Source organism: Temnothorax longispinosus, chromosome 9 (assembly GCF_030848805.1).
Source record: "Temnothorax longispinosus isolate EJ_2023e chromosome 9, Tlon_JGU_v1, whole genome shotgun sequence".
Lineage (NCBI taxonomy): Eukaryota > Metazoa > Arthropoda > Insecta > Hymenoptera > Formicidae > Temnothorax > Temnothorax longispinosus.
In genome coordinates, this window is record NC_092366.1 from 20,822,263 (window position 1) to 20,844,286 (window position 22,024).

Below are 22,024 nucleotides of genomic sequence, written 5' to 3' on the forward strand. Positions count from 1 at the left end.
TGATTATTTTTATGTTATTTAAAAAATTAATTATGTAAATGCGTAATTCTTTAAAATTTACAATTACACTTTGTTACATTTTGGACTAGAAAACTCTTTTGACAAATCATTACTTTGACAGTGTTGGCTTAATATTTCATGAATCTTTAAGGGATTTAAATTGAGATTAATTTAAATTGAGTAGATAGAAAGATTTTCAGAAATGTGGTATAATTTTTTTATTTCCCAATTTATATAAAAATATAGATATTAATGATAGATATTATATAATATTAAAAGTTTAGATTTTTTTATGTTTTTTAATATTAGCACAGTTCTATAATATATTGTTCTTATGAATTCTATTGAGAAAAAATTTGTTGAAATCCTATACTGCTGATCCTACTAGGGTAAACTCGGGTATGATGGCCATACGGAAAAGATGGCCCATGGCTGTAATTTCTCCAATAATGGCTAAACAATGCATTTTTGTAGTCATTCTCAAAATAATCAATATTTACAGTAGTTTATGTGCGTACACTATTTGAAATAACAATATTATGAATATTATATATATTTTACTTTCGACTGCCTGCAAAGTTTTTCATGTGTCCGCTAAAAGCTGCTATAACATTAAATAAATTATAGTTAAGCTGCCATAATCAACGTTACACACATAATTAAGCTATGTAAATTGTAATTTGACCTATAATTTGTATTTCTATTTTTCACTATTTATTTAAAAATACTATGGTTATCTTTTCTATGGCCATCTTTTCCTTAAAAGTCAGATAAGATGGCCAATGCATACGTTGTAATACTTTGATAATATAAAATTTATGTTAAGTGTTTTCTTCTTAATTTCGATAATTTTACGTACTTTAAGCTTCAGTGAAGGAATATACCAAACACTGTTAAAATATAACAAAAATAAATGTATGTTTATTGCATTTTAAAAAACTATGGCGATCTTACCCGAGTTTACCCTACTGCTTGAAGTGTATATGTCTGTTTTGGATATTACAAATTTATATTTCAGATTTTCTATGTTATTCTTTAAAGATACAAGCTGCTACCATCTTGAAAGCATTAGGTAATAATTCTTCGTTGCACATCTGATTTCTTATAAATAATTATTTTATTTGTTTTTTTTAAGCTGATAAATACAAATGTCATATGGAGGAAACCTTTTTGAAAAGCTCTCTTGAAAAGCTATTCTTATCGCAATTCAATAAACCTACTCAAAAGCTACTGATCGCGCAGTCGCAACATACCCGATGTCGTCGAATCACAGTCAATGGACAAACAAAGATGCGTATGTGTATGTGAGAACGTGTGAATACGAGAGTAGCTCCGGGGGTGCGGGTAGCTTGCCGATGAGAATTGCTAAGGAGGACCGATAACAAGAAGACGTCCGAGGTTGGAGCGCAAGACATCGACGGAAGTGGACATTCGCACATCGACAATCTTTTTGAAGAATTTCCTCAGGTGTGCCACAGAAGCCTCACGAGGACAGAATTTTAAGAAAAAGGGAGCGCAAAATCTAAAATTCAAAAAATCGCGTAGAAGATTTGTCAATTATCAATTGTTCTGAGAACACAGGATCTTGATAATTTTGGAGATCAAAAACTTCGTAGATACTTATAAAAATCGAAAATTTTACGAACATCAGAATTCTATCAATTTAAAATTATTATCTGCAAAAAAATATCGAAGAATCCGTTAACTCTGAAAACTTAGGATCTTGTTAATTTTAGAGATTTATTTTGTAAATTTTAAGAATCAAGATTTTGTCAAATTTGGTAATCGAGAAATTTGTCTGTTTTGAAAGTCAAGATGTCGGCGCAGCGAATGAGCGCTTTTCAAGAATTTTTCAAAAGACTGGAAAACAACGCGCGTCGTGTTTTATATCGAATAGACGACGCGATGCATAATCCGAATCTGAGGCGTTTATTATCCTTTTTCACGATCGGAAAGATTCTCAACATCGTGCTACACGTTATTGACGAATACAAGGTGCCAATTTGCTGTTGAAATCATTCCAAGGCAAGAAATTTAATTCAGTTTGTGTGATGTGTTCTCAGAAAAATATGGTGTCTGTGAAAAGACTGGGACTCGCCGGGTCCTGCACGTTCTCTATCGGGCTTATCAGTTATAGTCTAGGATTTCCTTCTATGCTGAAGTCGCAAGTTAAATCTGTAAGTAATGATTAATACGTCAGTATCCTCGATCTAGCAAGCTCTATCCGAAATATTGAAATCAGAATTGCAAAAAGACAATTCTTGCAATACTTGGATTTACTATAAAATTAATTTCAAAATTGTAAATGTTTTGATAATAAAGTCTTTTTTGACTAATTTTAAATGAATTTTGCTATGTATAGATTGTTTATTTTTATTTGAAGATTACTAATATAATAATTACTGATACTTATCAATAATTATTTAATGCTAGAAACAAAAATGTTGCTGTAGTGATCTGTCAAATTTTGTTCGAATATCAAATTTAAGAGAAAAAAGTCTAGTTCGTATCAAGCTATACTGTATTTCACAAAATTTACAGCAAATTAGACTGAAGAAAGGAAGCGAAATACGTGATTTCTGGGAGAAACTTCCGCAGCCGCTAGATTTTAATATTTATGTCTTCAATGTAACAAATCCCACTGAGATTGCATCAGGATCGAAACCGATTGTCCAAGAAATAGGACCTTTTCACTACGAGTGAGTAATCTCTTTTTTATACGACACTATAACTTAATTTACGATTACCGAGGCGATTTGTTACTTGTTCTAAAAATAGTGCGATTTTTGAATCTCTCAACATAAAAAAATAACATATATGAGCAAATTTTTCTGTACATATTTAAAATTTTGAAAAAATTTGGGAAGTATACTTAACTTGTCTGTTTTAGAAGCAAAATTGTTCGCTTATTATTAAATAATTTACATATGCAGTAGATATAAATAACATGTAGAAGTACAATAAAAATTGACGAACATCAATCTGATTTCCAGTTTGTATCGGGACAAGGAGAACATTGTGGACCGAGAAGAAGACGATACTGCTGAGTACAGTTTGCGACAAGTTTGGTACTTCAATCAGGAGAAGAGCATCATGTCGGAGGAAGCGGAAATTTACACGTTTCATCCAATCATGATAGCGGTAACTCTGATCGCTCAAAGAGATAAGCCATCCGCGATGGGAGTAATTAGTACGTATTTACAATGTGCGAAAGAATAAATACACGTACACGGCATATTTTTATATCAAAGAAATGTCTACTTCAATGTAATATTTAATTAACGCGTAGATATTCAGTTCACGCCCAGGTAGCAGAATGACGTCAAATGATATATTAATTCCGTCTTAATGACGTCCTCTAACGTCATTAAGACGTCTTTAGACGTTATTTTGCTACCTGGGCGCGATTTTGTCAATTTTGAATATCAAGTCTCACGTCAATTTTATAAATCAAGGATCTCGTTGATTTTGAAAATCGAAAGTGTATTAATTTTGGAAACTTTTACCGTTCGGCTTTTTTATTATTATCAATTCAATCCACGTACATGTATAGTTACTTCAAAATACATGATATCATATAATATGTACATGTTATACCGTATGCTTTTTTCTTTCTCTCACTTAAAATTTTACATAATGCAAACTAAATCTCTATTCTCTTACATTATTGATATCTCTCTAGGCAAAGCGCTGGACAGTGTTTTCAAGAAACCCCAGTCGATATTTATCAAAACCTCCGTGAAAGATTTGTTCTTTAACGGTATACGTTTCGACTGCACGGATATAACAGATTTCGCTGGATCTGCAGTGTGCAACGAGTTGAAAGAAAGGGAACATATATTAATCCGAGAGGAGGGTTTACGTTTCAGATATGGGTTTCTCGCTAAGGTAATGTTCTTGCATTATTTACGCAAATATTACGACTTTCTTGCGCTATTGTGTTTTTATATTGACAAAGAAAAGTGCTCGTTTGTCCTTAAAAATATTATCTATCTTACATGAAATCTTATATGAAGTGATATTTTTATACACATTTTTAATATATTATTTTAATTGCACAAAACGCATTAATATCATTGTTGTCAAAATTATTAAAATAAAATTAAATAATTTTTAGTATTTAGGATGTACAGGTTGATTTAAATTCGGGCGAGATTAAATTTATTTGGACGGAATTATTATATTTTTTATTCCGGATTAAATCTAAAAAAAATATAACATTTTTATATTTTGAAAATGCTATCTGTGCCTTTTAGACAAATGGGAGCCTTTTGCCAGAACGCATAAGAGTATATCGCGGAATTAAAAATTACAAAGACGTGGGTCGTGTATTGTCGGTAGGAAATGAAACGAAGATGGACATGTGGTCTGGCAGCCCTTGCAACGATTTTCGTGGTACGGACGGAACCATCTTTCCACCGTTTCTCAACAAGGAGAAAGAAGTCTGGGTACACTCTTTAGACATTTGCCGAAGTATCGGCGCTTACTACATCGAACCAGGAAAGGTTCAAGGTATCCATGACTTCATGAGAAAATACCACCCGTTTCTAACTGATTTCTTAAATTCGCTAATTTTTCTTCGCGGGTCACGATAGCATAAAATTTGATAACCAGACGCAAAACTAATTAATTTTATTGATTAGCAGATTCAGTTATCTTATAGTAACACTGGGAAATTTAAATTTAAATTTAGTAAACTCGGTTTATATTAATGCAAAGATTAATTGAAAAATCAAGTTTAATTGTGAAGATGTGATACTTAAATAATGAACTCAAATATTTTTGGATCGAATATTTTTCAAATTTTACTTAAGTGTCCACTCTTCGTTGATTCTGAGACACTCTACACTTAGAAACAAAAATCGCTCGGTAAGGTTCGTGCAGATTAGATGCAACATTAGATAATTTTGCAACGCAGGTTTTAAGACGCTGCACTACTCGGCGGATTTGGGCGATCCAGCTGAGGATGAGGATGTGAGGTGCCTTTGTCTCGAGTCCGAAGGATGCATGCCTAAGAATGTATATAACGCAGGGCCCTGTAAATCTGTGCCTATAAGGATAAGTCTACCTCATTTTTTAGATTCTGATCCACGATATCTCGAGTTGATCGAGGGTTTAAATCCCGACCTCGTAAGTTTAACGATTGTTTATTTATTTGTTAAAATAAATATACTGGTCATTTTTTACCCCATGATTTTTCACCTACACGAAATAGTTTCTTTTTTCTTTTACATAATTTAATTAGAGAATTTATGTAAATGTATAGAATTTATGTAAAACTAATTGTAAGTGAGAGATAAGAGTAAGGGAGATTATACTAATTAAATTAATTTTATAGAAATAATAATAAGGTTATAGTAGATAAATTTCAAGAAACAGCGTGAATTTATTGTGGCAATTTTAGACCAAGTTACTACAAATTATCAAACAATTACAATGTTCAGAATCGTGACAAGAGATTCTGTTACAGGAGAAGCACCGTATGACTTTCAACTTTGATCCGATGACAGGCACTCCAATAAAAGCGTACAAAAAGATTCAATTTAACGTGTTAGTTGGACCCATCTCCAAACTTCGTTTGATGAAAAACTTCCCGGAAGTGCTCTTCCCAATATTTTGGATAGAGGATGGACTCGAACTTGGAGATATTCTTATAAAACCGCTGAAAGTTGCATATTTGCAGATTAAAATCGCGAAGTGAGTGGTAATATTAATCCTTGATCTCTTCGCAAGCTTCTCGCCTCTATTGCGTTATTGTTTCAGCAACTTAGCTTCGGTATGAAATACCTGACATTGCATACTAAAAAACTAGCGATTTTACAAAGACTTTTTGTTCTCGCACCAAATCTACTATAGCGGATGTCTGATCTATCTCTGTCTTTGCAGGATAGTGATGTGGCTCATGATCCTAGGTGGTATAGGCATGATGAGCGTCGCTGGAATGAGGTATTACAAAGAAAAAAATGCGGGGAACACTGCGTTACCGGATCTTCTACCGGGTAAGGAGCAGAACAACGTGCCGCAAGAGCCGAAGATAACCGTCAGTACTATACAAGCTGAATTGGTACCACCTAGAATTGATTAACAGGGAGTAATAATTACTATTATACATGTATATTACGACACTGAAAAAATTGGGAGACGCGATATCGATTGCACCGTATTGAAAACAATAATTTAGAAAAAGTCTTTACTTGACTAATATTTTGATAAGATTTCAACGAAGTTTATTCCAGTAGCATACCCAATTATTGTGATATAATTAAATAGAAATAATATATTCGTGTTAGGAAAACGCGCGCAGACCATAGTTAATTGAATATTTTTATTGTATATTATAATCTAAAAAATATCGCGTTGAATGATACATTAGACATTAGAATAACGTTATTTTAGTTCTAATATTTGTTACTTCCAGGTCGATTATAGTAACGACGTTCATCATACACGCACCAGCAAACGACCGCCATAAATATGTAAAAAACTACTTATGGTTGTTAGCCGTCCGCGTATTATGAATGTCGTCGCCATCATCGATTCAGGAGTATTTTGTAGATCGAACAGTGATTAATATCAATATTGAACTACTTTTCACTTCATTAGCTTCTATTGCAATCTGTATTATAGGCATATCGGTAAATCGCACTTAATTAATTAATAATGTAATTGTTATTACAACCATGTTGCTTATATTTTTTAATTTGGCGACATGGTGTTCACCAAAGATCTATATTTGAAAACTAAATAAAAATAGGATATTTTAATAATCGCAATGGTTCATTTTTTCCTGTTATGATTAAATAATGATTTCTTAAATTTATTTTAAATATAATCTTCAATAATAATGAAAAATACTTTGAAATTTCGACTGATGCGATGATTTTGTATGCCATTAACTTATCAATAATGCCATTAACTTAATAATCTCTTTTGTCGTTATTATTGAGAAGTTTAAACAATTTGGAAATTTTCTAAAAGTTATGAAAAGAAAGTAACATTTTTAAAATTTTAATTAATTAATTCCATACTTTAACAACACTTTAGTCTAAAAATAAATTCTAGACCAATCTTTTTCTACAAGACAGTTAAAACAGAAATTCAGAATAGAATTAATATATTGTATCTTTGTTTCAAACATAGAATAATAGAATTTGGCTTATTATGAACTGAAATATTTATAGTGATGTAGTCATTTTATTGTTGCACAGTTTCAAGGTAGAGTACTAATGATTACCAATGTCGTCGTATATTCTTTTTTAGATAACACTCATAATCATTAGATGTGATACTATGTCATTTGTTGGCTGAAGAAACTTTTATGTAAAGATCAAAACGACCGAAACTTCTACAATTGTTTACTCTTCTCTCTGTACAATTTATTTGAGTCAGACACGCTTCCATCGAGCTATGTAGGGTCTTCTGTATATTTATATGCTATATACTAGTAAATCATGTAATTGAAGAACACGCAGGAAGCGAGGGTCAACATGACTTTAGTATTGGTCAGCCTAATTGTTTTTTCAAGACTTTCGCAGGGTCTCCAGCGTTACGTATTTGCGAATCAGCGAGTAAGATTGCGGGTCTTTGATCGCATTGCCGTTGGTGCATCCAATTCTGCCGGATATGCCGCGTTCTTAGGTAGGGAAACCGAGAAGACCATGACGAACAGACGAGGCCAAGAGCAAGTAGGAGTACGCCGACGCCGGCCTGGTGTAAAACAGTCGCTGTCATTATCGCGCGGGCAGTCCGTTCGCGACGAGCCGCGCACGATCAACGGCGACGGCTACGTCGACGACGAGGACGTTAAGGGAGGTGCGAAGAGTTCGACCGGGAGACCGCACAGGTGCGAAGACAGTACCACGTCGGGAAGGTCGAGGCTTCCATCTCGCGATTCTTGATAGTTTAAGATATGTACTTACGCGAGATTTTAAACTCGGATAAAGGGACGAGGGCGGTCTGTGCATTGCGCGAAGAAAAGACCACGAGTGAATGAGGATACCAAATTGAAGTTTTACCGCGAGCTCGTATGATCTGGCATTTTCGACGGGATTTAACGGCGGGAAAGGAATATAAACGTAAAGCGATATTCGTCTGCGAAAAACTCGACGCGAAGAATTGAGCGAAGAACTCTGACACTGATATTTCGAATATTTTTGGTATCAAATTACCCATACTGAATATCGAATGCTAATGTTGATAGTAAATTCTGGTACTAATACGCAAATATTGAAGAAAAATTATGTGCTTAGTTTACTTGTTTGAACTAAGATAAAAAATAGAAACGAAAATATTCACGGCATAGAACGAGCATCTTGATTTTTATCATAATAATATAGTGTGAAATTGTGATAAGTTAATTATTCTTTAATTTATTTTTGCTATGTTATATTTACTGTATTATGAATTTTATGAATTTCCGTATTAAGAAAAAATTTTAAAGTAATAATAAAATAAGATATAAAATAAGGAGTATATCTATATATTCATATATCCTTTGTTTTATATTTTATTCTATTATTAAGTTTGAAAATATTTTTAAATACGTATTATTTTTATCGTTACATTTAATTTTTGACATCTTATATTATAATACCCATCGCAATCTATTTTTTACACATTGCAGTCGAAATTTTTCATAAACGTGAGAAGTCGATTAAGAGAATTTTACAGATTACAATCGGAGGAATCTTGAATCTTTCTTTATCAAGCATAGTGCAGCGAAAAGTGTCTTTTTTCGAATCAGAGTGGTGCGAAATCGACAAGAACAGATATATCCGTGTGCTATTATCAAACGTAATAATGGTCACTAAGCGACGCGCGTATGACGTCGCCGTTCGCGAAGTTCGGAGAACGTACGATATCTTGAAACGCTCGAAGTTGCTGTACGCGGTCCCGTTCGGCAGAGCGTTTGACAACGTGCTCCGCGCCCTCGAAGGATACAATAAGGTTTCGATCGTTTAATGTCGACTTTCGATCATCGCGAATTAAGAAGAGAGCTCGTGAAAAATTATTATTTCCTTATAAACGCGATTGCTCCAAAAGGAGACCAAGGGGATTTGATTAGCGTTTTTCAAAGCATTTTACGAAAACGCGTGATAATGTTCTGAGTTAAGCGGTGCAATAAGTCGTAATCAATCGCTATTAATTTCCAATATATAGGTAATAATGTGTAATCATGTAACAGACATGCAAACTTAAGTGTGTATTTCTAATATTTTATGTGTTATTCAATCGCTTAAATTTATAAGTGTTTGAAGTGTATGTATAATCGCTCAAACATACAAATGTCTATTTTGGTCCGTTTGTGTGCTTATGCCTAAATATCGCTTGGTGTTTCTGCAGAGCGTTAAAATGGTGTCTATAAAGAAGCTCGGAATTGGCGGTGGAAGTATGGTCGTTTTCGGCATTCTACTTTGGTGCGGGTTTCCAGGACTGATTAGATCGCAGATTAAAAAGGTAAGCGAGTTTTAATAAATAAATTTTATTTCTGTTGTTGCATGAAATATTTTAAGCTTGCTATAAGAAGACACGTTTCTATATCGCTTATTGGATAATTTTAATATCATTTATTATATGTCGGCGCAATAACAATAATCTACAGCGATTTATGTAACTCCGATGCGAGGCATAATTATTTCGAATTGTCAGACAGCGCGTACCGTTGAAATAATAAAACTTCCCAGCACTTCCATTGGCAATTTTCTCGTGTTTCAAAGCGTTTTAAATTATATTTTATGTAATAATTTTATTTCTGCGTAATTCGCAAAATTAATTCTCAGGAGATCTCCTGAATGTCACATTTTTGTTTTTTGAATTTTTACGAAAATGTTATTTATTACACCATTATTAACACAAGGAAGAGGAGAGGTAGACCAAAGATAATTTAAACAAAACAATTCAAAGATAATTTAGACGGTTGGCATACAAAGAGCTATGTCAGAGAGAAATCTACAACCAGGGGACTGGCAAGATAGGAGGCAATGGAAATTGGGAACCGGAAGGCGTAGAACGCTATAACATTGGATATAATATATATTAACACATTCACCGCCGTGAGAGGCATTGGTGAACGTCATAGAGCGACAGTCAAATAAATACGTCGCGTATTATATTTTTGTACAGTTTAATACTATAAATTTACTACTATAACTTAAATATTTTATTGTTCTCTTTTTTATTACAAAATAATTTAATTGGCATGAACGAAAAGTCACGTAAAATACACTTGGCGGTGAATGTACTAATATTCGAATAATTTGATTTTTCTGTTGTTATTCTCAAGTCTCAGATCGTTCTAAGAAATTTTACGTGAACAGTTCAGTCTTTGTTTGTCTAGTTGTTATTATTTTATGAAACGTTCAAGTCATTCCGCAAAAGTGTATATGTCGCGAAATCCTTGAACCCTCGTTATAATGTTATAATGTAATTGTTACAATATATTACTTCGACTTTTATCTTATTTCATCTTTATTTGCATTATAATTTCCGATCTGAAATTAATAATTATAATTTTTCTCGCTGCACTGTTACGTGACACGGACGCGCATTTTCAGAATTGGTCGCATGTGACTGCTGATAAACATTTATTTTTTACTCCCACAGCTACAATTAACCGTAACATTCACCGACATAAATGCTCGCGTATGTTGCGCCAAGACTGTAATTTGTGGAATCCACATGGGTGCAGATTCATTTTTGATTGCAAAATTCTAGATATCATGTCGCAAATTCGCTGCGGACAACCGAGAGCTTTTCTAAATTAAATCTACAATTTTAAGAAATAAATGTCTTACAAAATGAATTTTTTACTGGCAACTTTATCATTTTTATTTGATTTCTCGATTCTATTGCGATCGCAAACTGACAAGATTTAACGTACACTTCAGCAAATCGCACTGAAACCAGGAAGCGAGATACGTGATATGTGGTCGAATACTCCGTTTCCACTGGACTTTAAGGTTTACTTGTTCAATGTAACCAACCCTGATGAAATTAAGGAGGGTCAAAAGCCGAAATTGCAAGAAGTTGGACCGTTCTTCTACGAGTGAGTCGCTTTTACAATAATCGCGCTATATAAAAATTTATAATTTAATATTTTAAATCTAATAAATTGTCACGGAATTTATAGAGTCGATGAAAAACACGATATCTAAAATCGCTTTTGTTTCTATTTTTCGTTGCTATTATTTTGTTAAAAATTAAAATTTGTACTTGATTGCTCGCGTCTCTATCGATATATCCACAATTTTATTTTAATCGGTCTTTACCTTTTTTTATTTGATCCGCACTAATTGAAAATTACTCCTGGTTCTCGTAAATTTATTCGTTCTAAAATTGAAATATCGATTCCAGTGAGTGGAAGGTGAAGTTTGATCTTGTCGATCGGGAGGATGAGGACTCCGTCGAATACAGCATGAGGTCAACGTGGTTTTTCAACGCCAAGAAGAGCAAAGGATTGACGGGCGAGGAGATAGTGGTGTGCCCTCACCTCATGATTCTGGGTATGGTGGCAGCCACCCTTAAGGACAAGCCCGCCGCGATCGGGATTATCGGTACGTAGATACGATTTATCAGTATCGAGTGCCATTCATTTTTTTTTTTTCAATGTCGCGTATCGATTGCGGTGGCGAATCGGCCGTATCGCACAGGGTCGACGCGGACTATAATAATAAATGCGCGCCGGAAGGTTTAAAGTGGAACGTGAGATACGTTTTTCTATAGCGTACGTGCACCCTCGACGAAGCTGCGAATTATTTATAAGGTCTTCGTTGCCTCGATCGCCACAATATTCGCGCCACGTGCGTTTCTTCGCGCGACGATTAAGCTCGAGCTTAACGAAAATAGCGAATGATTTATGAAAACGTAATCATAGGAAACATCGTTATACGAGCTTTATTTGTCTACTATATCTTTTGAAATTCGTTAAAATTTATTACCGAATGAATAACACAGGCAAAGCCGTCGACAGCATCTTCCATAAGCCGGACTCGATATTCGTGACGGCCAAGGCCAAGGATATACTTTTCGACGGTTTACCCGTCGACTGTACCGTAACAGATTTCGCCGGGTCGGCAGTGTGCAACGTATTGAAGACGGAAGCGAAAGATCTGGTGCCAGACGGTGAAAATCGCTACAAATTCTCCGTTTTCGGCGGGGTAAGTGATTTCAGTCCGAAAGAAAATGATAAATCTTTTATTATTTAATACGAGGATGACGGATAATATAAAAAATTTTAATTGCTTGAGGATTCTTAATAACAAAAGATTTTTATGTATTTATATTTTTATAATTATTTTAGGCGAAGCTGGTTAGAATTTTCCAAATACCGTCAAGTGAATTGAATGATTTGTTGTTTCTGGAATTATGTATTTATTTCTGTATTTTAAAAAAGACTTGTATATTCAGTTTAATGCGTAATGTAACAGTATTCTAATGCAGTTCTCTATTATCTCTGGCGTCTTGGATGTATGATGATAAGTAGATAAATTAACAGTCTAATTGCATGTTGAAGAAAAAGCGAGTCACGCATGGAGATAATAGCGAACTATGACGTTGCGTCTGACCGCAATTCCATCGTAAAGAAAAGTAAATTGTTGTTGTTTCACTGGATGTTACATTGCGAAAAATGCGTGTATAAAAGTATGAGAAAATCATAAAAATTATGTTCTTCAATAAAATACGATTTTATGAAAAATTGAACTTTCACAGAAAAACGGTACCGCCGTGCCGCAACGTATGAAAGTTCTGCGTGGTATTAAGAATTACAAGGACGTCGGTCGTGTCTTGGAATTCGACGGTAAACCCGCATTAGACATCTGGCCGGAGGATCACTGCAACGCCTACAACGGTACCGATACGACGATCTTTCCGCCTCTGTTCGGACCGGACGATGATCTCGTCTCCTTCGGCTACGAGATCTGCCGAAGTATCAGCGCGCGTTTCTCGCATCACACCAAACTCAAAGGCATGTATTAAAAGAACTTGAAACTTAAAATTTAAATTGTACGATACATATGAATTGCATCGCAGTTATTTACACCAAGAAATTGGAGTTGAGGCTTTAACATTTCGAAATGCAAAAACCGTTTTGCGAAGCAGAATTATGCTATTAAATATAATGCTTTTATATATCTTTTGATAAAATTTATTGTATAATTATATAATTTCTTGAAATTCCGGAACAATACGGTGAAACAAATAAATATAGATACACGTTACCGTTTATTTAGCTTTGCTTTTTATAACATTCTCAAATTCGCAGGCCTCAATACTCTTCATTACACCGCGGGCCTGGGAGACAGTAGCACGAATCCTATGGAAAAGTGCTTCTGCTCGGACCCGGATAATTGTCTGACGAAAAATTTATACGACATGACGAAATGTCTTGGCGTACCCCTTATTGGATCCATGCCGCATTTTTACGATACCGACGGGAAATATTTAGCAATGGTGGATGGCCTACACCCGAATCAGGTAATCGACAAATAAGCAAGATATCGAGATACACGGGTGGTTACAGATTAATAAAGAAAATAAATAAATACAACGGGCGATGTATAATTTAAATAAATTATATCCAACGACAGTCGGAGCATGAACTCGACATGGATTTCGAGCCGATGACAGCCACGCCGATACGCGCGCATAAACGGCTGCAGTTCAACATGTTTATACAACCGATACCAAAGTTTAGACTGATGAAGAACTTTCCAGAGGCGTTGCTGCCTCTGTTCTGGGTAGAGGAAGGAATACTTCTCGACGACGAGTTCGTCAACAAGGTGAAGGTGGTGTTCAAAGTGACGGCGGTGGTTACGTAAGTGTTGTGGCAACGTTTCTTAAATAATTATAATATTTGATGGCTAATGTCAATATACCTATAGCTTATTTATACGTGTCCCGCGATCAATTTAACGCTTTTATAAATAAATGGCAATTATTCCTTCGGCTTCTCTTAGATCGAAACCTTTGCCGACGTAATAAATCATCTATTAAATCATTTTGGTACTTCGATTTGTAGCTTTTTGAAGTGGATAATGATCCTTGGAGGAATAGGCATGGGCGGCGCGGCCGGATTCTTGTACTACAAGAATCGCGATAGCGGCAAGCTCGACATCACTAAGGTTATTCCAAAGACCGCCAGTGGGGAAAAGACGGAAAAAAGCTGGCCACCTGGCATGAACATCAGCACAATACAAGCGGCGTCGGTGCCATCCAATCTCGATAGAAATTGAACGTTGTTAGCGAGAGGTACTAATATCAGTATTAACATCGCGAAAGTTTGTTTCTTCAGTCCCGGATACCTTTCTTTAATTAAAATCATTTTAATGTATATAGTTTTTCTCAAATGCGACGAAGGGCAATCTTTAAAAAATTAATAATAACGAAACTATTCTTATGGAAAGAAAAAGGGATTTAATGTTGCGGCATTAAGTGATCGAAAGGACTGAAAGAGCTGAAGCAGTCATCGTAAATATAATATATCTGATATTTCAATCTAGTGATCTAACGAATGATAGATAAATCTATTTTTCTTTAAAAATAACCAAACTCGCGTATATATAGCTAAGAATATAGATAAGGTTCAATGCGTCATGTGTAACATACTTAAAATTAATTTAACTACCTCGTAAGAATGTTACAAAGCTTTCACTTTATAATGCACTTGTAATGTACAGTATGAATCAGCGGTTCTTAGTCCTCACAATTTGTAATCAAAATATCGATTATGTAATATATTTAAGAATATATTTAATATATTTTTATAAGTAAAATTTTACAAGAATTTTAAAATTTTTATTGAGGGTTTTGGTTTTTAATAACGATTCGCAAAGATTTAGAAGACTAAGGACCGCTGTGATAAAGATACACAAAATTACAGATATTCTTAATGAAGACCGTTCAGATTTACATTTAGAGATTTTGATTATCTTCTAATTATTCTAATAGATTAGGTACAAAAATATCAACAACTATCGCCATCCTATTACACACAAAGCAACTAAAAATAGCAAACATCATCGAAGAAATAATACATTTTATCTAATTTTATTGAAATAAATAAAGTCATTTTTAAACTGTTAGAAGACTAAAAATGTACATGTATATTTTAACAATAAATCAACAATTTTAACTATTCAAGTGCCATTGATTTTTGAAGACGATATTATCTCATGAAAAAGAGAACATCGAGAAGTGTCAACAAAAATTCTCAAATAATACAGATGCACTAAATAACAAATATCAATTATGCATTATCTATATATTCATTATTATTTTCGTAATTATTTATATTTAAACATTCAGCTGGGCAGTAGACTCGGCAGTCTCCTCCTTACGGTACGCGTTGTCCGTTTACCCTTTACACAGCAACACATATTTATATGCGCTTCTGTACTCGGAGCTCATTACGACGTAGATAACAGGATTGATGCAGGTCGTCAGATAAATGAGTATATAGCCGGCGATATTGAGGCCCTGCCAATGGACGTCTTGGAAGAGCTTCGTGACGGTGATCGGCAGGTAGCAAACCAGAAACGACACGAATATCACGAGGATCATCTGCAGCAGCTTTCGATCCTTGATGGACATCCTAGGCGTGGCATACTCGCCGTTGCGCGTCCTGCCGACGCTTTTAAACTTCGATTGTCTGCGAAACGCTTTCCTCGCGCAGGATCGTTCGGGCCTCGAATCCGGCCGATCCGAGCGTTCATCACCAGCGATCCTTTGCAGCGAGGACTCCACCATGAAAGACGGTCGACCGGTCAGTCTCTCCAGCTGACCGCAGGGATCTTCCGACGACTTCCGCTGCGGCTCGTACTGATTCCGGTTCAGGAACAGCCTCATTTCTGTGAAGTCCGATTTCTCGATCTCACCATCATCTACGAACGGTGTATTCTCCAATAGGCTGGCGTGAGAAGCATCGTAACCATTGTTGGAGTTTGCATCGATATTCGTTGTTAGATCGTCTGTACGTGTATTCTTCGCGCAATCTGCTTTTTGTTGATCGTGGATCGGTTGTTTAGACCACGAGGTTTCGTTAATGGATGCAGATGGTGGCTCAAGATCCGTTCTTTCGTCTGAATTAAGAAGAATCGCTTGCATCAATGAGGAAGGAGCGCAGAGGACAGAAAGCTCTTGCTCCTGGTTTTTCGTGATGGATGGTTGCTGTAAAGATAAAAATACCAAAAGTGATAAGCTAGGTTTTAAACAATGTAATTGAAAAGATGATAATTATATTTTGATAAATTAAGTAAAGATATGAAGTTTATTTTAGCAGAATTTTTTTATTAACCATGTTATTAATTTAATTTCTATAGTAAATAATTATTAATGTTTTATTTACTTTTATTTATTTAAAATACACAAATTCTACCTGTTAATATTCAAAATACCTGTCGTCAAGCGTATATCGTATTTTTTTCAACAAAACTTTTAGAGATTCGATACAGAAGAGTAATCAGTTTTCTTTTTTATTCTTTTAAATATATATTTTCCGTGATTTATTTTCAATTGTGCTAATTTTAAATTTTCTTTCTCTCTTCTTTTGTCGTAGAAATAAATAGATCTTACGTCATGGCTGGTTTCTGTAGGTTCTATGTTGAAGATCTTTTCTCTGCCTCTGCTCTTCGAAGCGGTTTCGCGAACGATGTTGAAAATTCTGGCGTAGCAAACGATAATAGCGAGGCAGGGTACTAAAAACGCGAGAACGAAGAGGAACTCCTTCGGGCTCCGTCCGTTTATATCCGGCAGGATCGAGCAGGATCCGATAGCGGGATCCAATCCGAAACGTCCGAATCGCTCGAACCACGTGACGATCAACAAGCCGAAAGCGATGATCCATATTGCCAGTACCATCGGTATTAAGTACTTTGTTCTATACAACCTTTGAATAACATTCGATAATCAATTATTGTAATAACAACTAATTGTAAGAAGATAATTCCTCGTGTAAAACGTAAAAAATGTAAAACATAAAAGGTTGACTTTCGCGAAAATTGACTTGAAAGATTTTAAAATCCACAGCATCTCTGTTTTTGATTTGTTATTTCAATTATTTTATTTATCTTACGAGCGCAATAATATAATTTGTTTGGTTTATTAAACGTATAAAATAATTAATTATAAAAAAATAAAATATTTGAGTAGAAGAGAGATAATTTAAGTAGGATACTTACGTAGGATAGAGACCGGGATGACCGATCATGACGTAGCGATTGATCGTGATCGCGAGAACGCTGAAGAGGCTGACTGCAACGAGGCCGTACCTCAAGAGCGGAAACAGCCGACATAGAAGTGGTCCGTACAGCCACGACCTGTGCCAGAACGTTGAAGTCGCGAGTGGTAGATTGAAACAGCAGAACATCAAGTCCGATATCGAGAGATTCATGATGAAGACCGCGGTGGCATTCTTTAGCTGTGGCAAAATTAATTATAGAAAATTATAGAAAAATAATATCAAACAATATTTAAAACATTGATGCTAAAAATAAAAATAAAATTACAAAATTATTTCTTCACACACGAATATATTGTTGAATATACTTATTATATTAATAAATACGTATATACTGTATATATATATATATATATATATATATAATATAATATAATAAATAATTATATTAATAAATAACTGGCTGTATACTTGGCTAGAACTATATGCTTCTCAAGATTTGTTATATTATCTGAACTGTTTAGAAATTACTTATATATTTTTTATATTTCATTATTGATCGTGATTATATCAAGTATTCGATGTGTGAATAATAACAAAGAATTTGTAAACGTGAAAATTAATTTGCCAAGTTATCGAATAAACTTCGAATTTCTGGGAATAAACACGATAAAGTTGATAGATACTTCGCGATTCAATTCTAGTCGATTATATCGGAGTACGTGAACCTTCGTGAAAACACAAGATTGTATATGCGCGCAGTTCCGCGTAATCGATTCCAAACTTAACTCATTGATGATCGACTGGCGGGCTATAGGCTTTGCTATAGAATTGTGCCGACGACCTCCGTTCGGCGTCAATTTGTCAGAAATAAAATGTGTTTTGCTACGCAAGAAAACAATTTTATTACCCATATTCCGAAAAATATCAATTTTTTAATAATAATAATAATAAAATTTCTACATAAAATGTATTTATTATTATTATTAGTAACAGTATTACACAGTGTTGCAATTATAAATATTAGAGTTATTTAATTGAAAGATTTGCCTCTAATTCTAAATAGAAACATTTTTCGAAATCTTAATTTTGTGAACAAAAGCTATTTAATCCAATAAAAAAGATTAATAATATAAGATATTGTAGAATATAAAAATTGTATAAAACAGGATCTTTATGAGATAAAACTGTGGTTTAAGAATATTGAATCAAGAAATATTTTCACACTAAATGATAATTATCGTCGTAGCGTGATTAAGGACGTTGAAGTCCTTATTCATTATTGCTATTAGGATTAACGCTTTGTAAGACTAAAGAGGTATAATGACTCGAGGTAAACCACTCTGACAACTTTTAAGATTTCTACATGTAAGCAGTGCCGGAAACATGAGTAGCCTTGCATAACACGAATTCATCATACTTTAAGTCGAGCACGAGTCGAGAAAATTGTCACGAGTGGCACAAAACGAGTTGTACAAATAGCAGTGCATGCGTTATTTGTGTATTAAAACAAGCACTTCAGAATGTTTTTTTTTTTTAGAAGAAAACTCAATTGTAACAACACCAGCATTGATATATTACTTTTCTGTGAATTTTTTTCTCTCCACGAATCGTCTCATCGTTTTTCTACAACACCAACATCGAAGTTGTATGAAATTTGTATCGTCTACTAATCGAATCATCAGTCAATGAATTTTTTTTAAACGTTTTTCCTCTGCTTGCACTTTCTTTTTAATATTATTCACCGTACGAAGTTATGTGGGCTACAGCTACGGTTACGGACCTTTTTCGTGCGAAACAATGCGATCACCGTGATAAGATTTCCCGGAATGCCGACCAGCATGAAGAGGATGCAGCAGGCGGCGGCGAAGCACAGCAGCCACCGTGGATAATCAACGAAGAGGATCACCGATCCTGGATCCTGCAGCATCTCCTCGATTATCGCAGGATCGTCGCCGCTGCGGTTGCGTTCGGTTTCGTTGCTCGTCATCCTCCAGTATTCCAGCATCTGCGGAAAGCCGAACTCTCTCGCCGAGTATAACGTCTATACGAATGTCGTATCAGGGCCGTAAATAGAATCCTGACACTTTAACTTCCGCCATTCACGAAATATTTATTTATCTTGATATTTTCAGGAGAACTCTTTAAGATAATATCGGCTACTTATAATTATTTTATATATAATCTATTTTATCTATTTATATAGTGACCTAAATAATAATTGTCGTCGTAGAGTGATTAAGCAACGCTTTTTGTAATTTTCGCAAAAATTAATTAACGTAAATTATGCATTATTTAATTATGCATTAGCGCGTATAATTGAGTTCTCAGGAAGATTCAGGGGATACGCTATCAGGAATTTACACGAGCAGTCTGAAAATGTACACGCGTATTTGTTTTACATCTTGCGCTTTTTCCCTTCTTACTTCTTCTTTCCCAGATAGCAGAGTGACGTCAAATGACGTATTAATTCCGTCTTAATGACGTCTCTAACGTCATTAAGACGTCTTTGAACGTCATCTTGCTACCTGGGTTGTGTTACACATTACGATCCCGTTTAACGACCGACACGTGTGCGCGCGTCGTCATTTCAAAGGCGTGAATTTCACACGTCGCGCGTCCGTGTGTCGGACCGAGCGCGCCTCTCTTTTTTCTCCCAACGGTGCGTCGGAGAGGAACAGAGAGATCTATTTTCGCCACCTGAGACGATAAACTCTTTCGCCGGAGCGTAAACTTTCAGACGTTTCTATGGTTCGAATCGGCCTCTCGCGGTCTATATAGCATACCCGCGGAGTATCGGTGGTCAGTTCGTATAATAGCTCGCAATCCTCGCATAGTCCGCGAATCATCGCCGACAAACATATTAACGTTCGCACGCAAATTAGGTCACTTTCACTAAATGCATTAGAGTGAGGGCGAACAAAAACGTAGTATAATAGAGCATTAAAAACATAGTAAATATTTTAATGTGATTTTGCTTTTAGTTGTTTAATGAGAGAATTGTCTTGAATAAAAATTCCAGAGATTTTATTCGTACTGTAAAAAAATTTTGTAAAATTACAGTACGAAAGGAAAAAGTAATTTTGTATTACAATTACACAAATTAATAATGTGTGGAAATTTACACCTATTATAGTGGGTCTCAAATTACCCACTATAATAGTTGTAAATTTTGCAAAAATTTTTTACAGTGCGGTTTATAGTGCTGCACTTACCTTTGCGAAAATAAAAAACACATTTCCGACTCATTGACGGTGGTTATCGGCAATAATTTGAGATCTTCGTGATCTTTTCTCGTTCCTTTCGAAACCGGGCTGAGACGTTAGTCATGTCTCCAACTTATTCTTCTTCTTGTCGGTTCTCATGTTGACCTTGGCAGACTCGAGTGGTTTCGTCTGGGAAACTATAAATTTCGCCTGCTTTGTCGCAATTGCTAGATATCTCGTCGATAGGATATATTCACCAATAAATAAATTTGATGAAAAAACAGAGTTACTCAAATTTATTTATGGCACAACAATGATCAACAAAGAAAGGAAAAAATAGAATTGACGTGCAAACGAAACGGACTCGGCAAACTTCGCGAATAAACTGGCGGAATTATTAGCAAGATTCAAGGATGCATACAAGAGTATATGCACTTTCCGCGGATGCTGCGCTTGCGCCAAATTTGACTCCTTCTTTGACTCCGACGTCGAGAGATAATTTTTTCTTGAAAACCGAGTTTTCTCGGCAATCGGAAAGAGATCGCTTCTTTGATTGTTTTCTTTTGTTTACTATCGATAGATTTTTTTGCGACCTGTATCGTATAATTTTACATGAGAGATATTAATTACTTGCTTTTTTATAAAATTAGATAAGCACCGAGGGCATCGTTCAGCAATCTTGTTATAAACAATTTATTACGCCAATCGGCATGTTGCGTACCTATATGTGGTATAAGCGAAAGCGTTAAAACGGTGCCAGCCAGCCCCATGTCGTCCCATTGTCGATATGCCACTTGTGGTAGAGCACCTACCATGTCTGATCGGGAGCGTACCGTCCCCTGGAAACCGTGGCGAGAGCGTCCCTACATCCTTTTTAAAAATAATTGCATTTTGTTAGTAGTAGTCGCGAGGGAGAGAGCCTCCAGCTGCGCACGAATGACCGCGAGCGGAAGCGAGCGAGTCGGAAGCGCGTTTCCCCATTTCGCTGCTTGTCCGAGTTCTAGGGGATCATTGAAATCTCTGACTAATTGTCTAGGAAGCTGTAAAATATTGTTCGTAAAATAGAATACATTATATTGCTTATTAATTGATAATCGCGTATTCTTTTAACAAAATTGAATAATGTAGTTTATGAAAAAATCTGCGGTATGGTCGAAGAAATATCCGATAATAGTAATCAATAATCAACGGATAATGTGCACGATTATGTTTCAATTAATATTTAAAATAAATCAGATGACATTCTGTGCGATGTGTCTTGAATTTTATCGCATTCTTTAATGATAAATCTTGTAGGCAATATAAAATTAATTTTCTCTGATTTATGATCTATATCTCTTCTGTTTTTTCGGTCACACATTTTTGATTAATTAAAAATCGATCCTCTCTTATCACACGAAACTTCAATATTACACTGACAATTCTTCAGCTCTCTACGTTAACTGCTTTGTGATGATTGACATTTTTAATTTATGATATTGCGTATCTATAACGCGCCGCGCCGGAAGAACATCCGGCAAATCTAGGACGCCGCACACGAACGTGTTATTAATATTATATATGCATAAACGAATTGATTATTATATTTGACATAAATAGATTACGCTGATAACATCAATGTCCCTTACATAGAATAAGGATACAG

The 22,024-nt window shown here is 35.1% G+C and overlaps 3 protein-coding genes across 12 annotated transcripts; 2 read left to right on the plus strand and 1 right to left on the minus strand.

The window, feature by feature from the left end:
• The first annotated feature begins 1,312 nt into the window (after window positions 1-1,312).
• LOC139818691 (sensory neuron membrane protein 1-like) lies at window positions 1,313-6,767 on the plus strand. 3 transcript variants are annotated; one of them, XM_071787517.1, is made up of 10 exons: window positions 1,360-1,467; window positions 1,811-1,995; window positions 2,064-2,177; window positions 2,542-2,699; window positions 2,994-3,190; window positions 3,683-3,888; window positions 4,257-4,512; window positions 4,919-5,130; window positions 5,471-5,697; window positions 5,887-6,767. In XM_071787517.1, exons 2-10 carry the CDS (start codon window positions 1,816-1,818, stop codon window positions 6,083-6,085), a joined length of 1,749 nt encoding a protein of 582 aa, XP_071643618.1. In that variant the 5' UTR covers window positions 1,360-1,467; window positions 1,811-1,815; the 3' UTR covers window positions 6,086-6,767. The 3 variants fall into 3 exon arrangements, with proteins under 3 accessions (XP_071643620.1, XP_071643618.1, XP_071643619.1); XM_071787518.1 differs by having other exon boundaries at window positions 1,380-1,467; window positions 1,816-1,995; XM_071787519.1 differs by lacking the exon at window positions 1,811-1,995 and having other exon boundaries at window positions 1,313-1,467.
• A 345-nt stretch (window positions 6,768-7,112) lies between these two features.
• On the plus strand, window positions 7,113-15,133 carry LOC139818690 (sensory neuron membrane protein 1). 5 transcript variants are annotated; one of them, XM_071787514.1, is made up of 10 exons: window positions 8,176-8,209; window positions 8,744-8,946; window positions 9,343-9,456; window positions 10,887-11,044; window positions 11,353-11,552; window positions 11,953-12,155; window positions 12,709-12,964; window positions 13,262-13,473; window positions 13,587-13,813; window positions 14,018-15,133. In XM_071787514.1, exons 1-10 carry the CDS (start codon window positions 8,185-8,187, stop codon window positions 14,229-14,231), a joined length of 1,812 nt encoding a protein of 603 aa, XP_071643615.1. In that variant the 5' UTR covers window positions 8,176-8,184; the 3' UTR covers window positions 14,232-15,133. The 5 variants fall into 5 exon arrangements, with proteins under 5 accessions (XP_071643616.1, XP_071643615.1, XP_071643614.1 ...); XM_071787513.1 differs by lacking the exon at window positions 8,176-8,209 and having other exon boundaries at window positions 8,641-8,946; window positions 14,018-14,247; window positions 14,335-15,133; XM_071787515.1 differs by lacking the exons at window positions 8,176-8,209; window positions 8,744-8,946 and adding an exon at window positions 7,113-7,843.
• Window positions 14,742-21,628, minus strand: LOC139818693 (G-protein coupled receptor moody). Of its 4 annotated transcripts, none has more exons than XM_071787520.1 (5): window positions 21,101-21,628; window positions 18,957-20,576; window positions 17,175-17,413; window positions 16,570-16,882; window positions 14,742-16,164 (listed from the first exon to the last, which is right to left on the minus strand). In XM_071787520.1, exons 2-5 carry the CDS (start codon window positions 19,179-19,181, stop codon window positions 15,352-15,354), a joined length of 1,590 nt encoding a protein of 529 aa, XP_071643621.1. In that variant the 5' UTR covers window positions 19,182-20,576; window positions 21,101-21,628; the 3' UTR covers window positions 14,742-15,351. The 4 variants fall into 4 exon arrangements, with proteins under 4 accessions (XP_071643621.1, XP_071643624.1, XP_071643623.1 ...); XM_071787523.1 differs by lacking the exon at window positions 21,101-21,628 and having other exon boundaries at window positions 18,957-19,181; window positions 20,389-20,752; XM_071787522.1 differs by lacking the exon at window positions 21,101-21,628 and having other exon boundaries at window positions 18,957-19,217; window positions 20,389-20,752.
• Between the last annotated feature and the right edge of the window lie 396 nt (window positions 21,629-22,024).

Bases quoted from the DNA above. Each gene is read 5' to 3' on its own strand.
- LOC139818691 (XM_071787517.1), top strand. From the start codon at position 1,816: ATGTCGGCGCAGCGAATGAGCGCTTTTCAAGAATTTTTCAAAAGACTG. The intron at 3,889-4,256 runs GTAATGTTCTTG...TGTGCCTTTTAG, and splicing joins GATATGGGTTTCTCGCTAAG to ACAAATGGGAGCCTTTTGCC. The intron at 5,131-5,470 runs GTAAGTTTAACG...ATTCTGTTACAG, and splicing joins AGGGTTTAAATCCCGACCTC to GAGAAGCACCGTATGACTTT.
- LOC139818690 (XM_071787514.1), top strand. From the start codon at position 8,185: ATGCTAATGTTGATAGTAAATTCTG. The intron at 8,210-8,743 runs GTACTAATACGC...TTTTCGAATCAG, and splicing joins AATGTTGATAGTAAATTCTG to AGTGGTGCGAAATCGACAAG. The intron at 13,474-13,586 runs GTAATCGACAAA...ATCCAACGACAG, and splicing joins ATGGCCTACACCCGAATCAG to TCGGAGCATGAACTCGACAT.
- LOC139818693 (XM_071787520.1), bottom strand. From the start codon at position 19,181: ATGCTGGAATACTGGAGGATGACGAGCAACGAAACCGAACGCAACCGC. The intron at 17,414-18,956 runs GTCCGTAACCGT...ATTTTGCCACAG, and splicing joins CATTGTTTCGCACGAAAAAG to CTAAAGAATGCCACCGCGGT. The intron at 16,883-17,174 runs GTAAGTATCCTA...TGTTATTCAAAG, and splicing joins CATCCCGGTCTCTATCCTAC to GTTGTATAGAACAAAGTACT.